The 2,381-nt window shown below is 47.9% G+C and overlaps 2 protein-coding genes across 2 annotated transcripts in view; one reads left to right on the top strand and one right to left on the bottom strand.

The window, feature by feature from the left end:
* Positions 1–229: 229 nt before the first annotated feature.
* Positions 230–439, bottom strand: PAAG_04448 (hypothetical protein; the record flags this gene model as incomplete). The annotated part of the gene is made up of 1 exon (XM_002793492.2): positions 230–439. The coding sequence occupies one exon, from the start codon at positions 437–439 to the stop codon at positions 230–232; it is 210 nt and encodes a 69-aa protein (XP_002793538.2).
* A 130-nt stretch (positions 440–569) lies between these two features.
* PAAG_11872 (hypothetical protein) overlaps positions 570–2,381 on the top strand; it is a gene marked incomplete at both ends in the record, with an annotated part of 3,011 nt that continues 1,199 nt past the window's right edge. Inside the window, 4 exons of the mRNA XM_015847445.1 lie at positions 570–1,071; positions 1,151–1,470; positions 1,535–1,815; positions 1,889–2,243. Coding sequence (XP_015702933.1) covers positions 570–1,071; positions 1,151–1,470; positions 1,535–1,815; positions 1,889–2,243 — 1,458 coding nt within the window. The remainder of the gene's footprint in view (positions 1,072–1,150; positions 1,471–1,534; positions 1,816–1,888; positions 2,244–2,381) is intronic.

Below are 2,381 nucleotides of genomic sequence, written 5' to 3'. Positions count from 1 at the left end.
CGCAGATCTGCTCATTACCACAGACTTGATTTTTTGCTCTTTAATAGAACCACAACCACGAACCACCGACCGATAAACTCACCCTAAACTGTCCCCCCGTTTCCTGGCTCTCTCGCCCCGGATCCATTGGGACTTTGTCTTTTGGGTTCCAGAGTTCGCTTATTCGTCGTGGGTTTTTATAGCATCGTCTGGCCCTTTGGGTCTCCCATAGTCAACTCCCCCTCGTCCTCTATCCCACCCCCTCCCTCTCATTTTCTGTCGTTGATATTGGACGCCCCATCCCCGAGAGTCTCCACCTATCGTTTGTTTCTAGATTTCTATACCCACAGTTCCTTAACCCATTTTCAGGGGGATTAGAAAAGACAGTACTCCTCGTTTCGTCATCCCGTCTTTTCCGTTCTCGTTTGGTGGCAGTGGAGGAGCGGATTTCTGGAGGCATCATCCACGGAGAAAGAGAAGAGACGGGAGAAATAAAAGAGTTAAAAAGTCCACACCAACCTCAAAAGCGAAAAAGGTTTTTTTTCTTTTTTTCTTTTTTTTTCCCTGAAGGCTCGCCTGACTTGGTTGTCATGCCTGGCATCCTGCCCATGAAGGTGATCAAGGTGGGGAACAGCTCGCAGAGTCGCGTCGCCCAGGCCTGCGATCGCTGCAGGAGCAAGAAAATCCGCTGCGATGGAATCCGACCGTGTTGTTCGCAATGCGCGTATGTCGGTTTCGAGTGCAAGACCAGCGACAAGTTAAGCAGACGCGCTTTTCCGCGAGGCTATACTGAGTCATTAGAAGATAGGGTTCGCGCTCTGGAAGCTGAGGTGCGGGAACTGAAGGGCCTGCTGGATGAGAAGGATGAGAAAATCGACGTATTGTCGCGGTTACATTCCTTTTCAACCTCGCGCAGGGCATCCCTGCAAGATTCGACGGGGTTGGGTTCCTCAAACCGGGACGATTCGTCCAAGTCTGCTGCATCTGAGAAAAGAGATGAGTTGATTCGTGTTCAACATTCCTGCTCTTTGTTGCGGAAACCCACGATAAATGCACCTTTCACAGGTCCATCAAGTACGAGAGCTTCTATTGGTATGGCTTCCCTTCATCCACCATCAAATTTATTCATGTTTTTATTTCTCTACGTATACTCAAACGGCGTCTTATCTAGATGCATTTGCGAGCAAGTTGGAAATTAGCGGAAAATCAGCATCAGGCATCTCGACGGATGTATTACTCTCAGAGGCGTTTTTGCCTGTCTGGAGTTCTCAAGATTCATCTCCGCCCCAAAGACGCCAGCCGCGGCTTATAACGGACCAGCTTGTTAATATCTTCTTCCAAGAATGGGCTCCGATATACCCTGTCCTTCATCGACCGACGATGTTGAAAATTTACGGAGACTACGTTAGCGACCCCGATGCGTTTGAAAATGATAAATACTACATGGCACAGCTGAACTTGATTTTTGGAATCTCCGCAATATCGGCTTATGTAAGAGCTTAACCACCTCTTTTTTTGCGATTGTCATGCTAATCTAAGCCCACTCACCCAACAGTCCCGTGTTCCTCAGGATCCCACATTCTTCGAGCAGAATTGGCAGCCTAGGCTTGATGCTCTCGCACACGACGTCTCCTTGCCAGGCCTCCAATGCTATATCCTTGCTCAGATTTACTACAGCATCAAAGCCGATTACAAGAGCCTGTTGCGTTACCGCGGTCTCGCTGTAGGAGTGTGCCATCAACTAGGTCTCCATCAAAGTCAGAGGGGGTTTTCATTTACCTTCCTCGCTAGTGAAACAAGAAAGAGGGTCTTCTGGTGTCAATATGTTCTTGATCGGTAAGTTCCTCAAAAACATGAAAGCTGCCGCTGCGTTTACTGGGGTATATTTATTACTAACTATTTCCCTCAGTTTTGCGGCTGCTTTAACGGGATTGCCTGTTTTGATGCTTGAAACAGACATTTGTGCAGAGTATCCAGCCGATATTGATGACGAAAATCTCACGGACAGCATTGTTCCTACGTTAACCGGTGAATTAACGCGCATTTCAAGCGCTTTGGCCTTGTTCTCAGTGTCACGAATTTTAAGCAAAGTGCTCGCTCAGCTGTATCCTTCACCATCTGGTTATGATGTCTCCTTGTCGACTGTTCATTCCCTCGCAAAGGAACTTGACGAATGGCAGCAAGGACTGCCGCCGCATATTCGCCTCGAGTTTGCGCAGGATAAGCCGAGCGCTAATGTTACTGGAAACCGCTCACCTATTCTTGTAAGTTGAACCATCCAGCGATTTAACTGTCTCCTGATGCGCTGTTTGACACCAGTATTAGTCTATTATATACTATTTCATACGGACACTCATTCGACGACCGGCTGTTTGCTTTGCCCAACAAAATACCACGTCCCC

Source organism: Paracoccidioides lutzii (assembly GCF_000150705.2).
Source record: "Paracoccidioides lutzii Pb01 unplaced genomic scaffold supercont2.11, whole genome shotgun sequence".
Lineage (NCBI taxonomy): Eukaryota > Fungi > Ascomycota > Eurotiomycetes > Onygenales > Ajellomycetaceae > Paracoccidioides > Paracoccidioides lutzii.
This window is presented reverse-complemented; position numbering and strand designations above follow the sequence as displayed.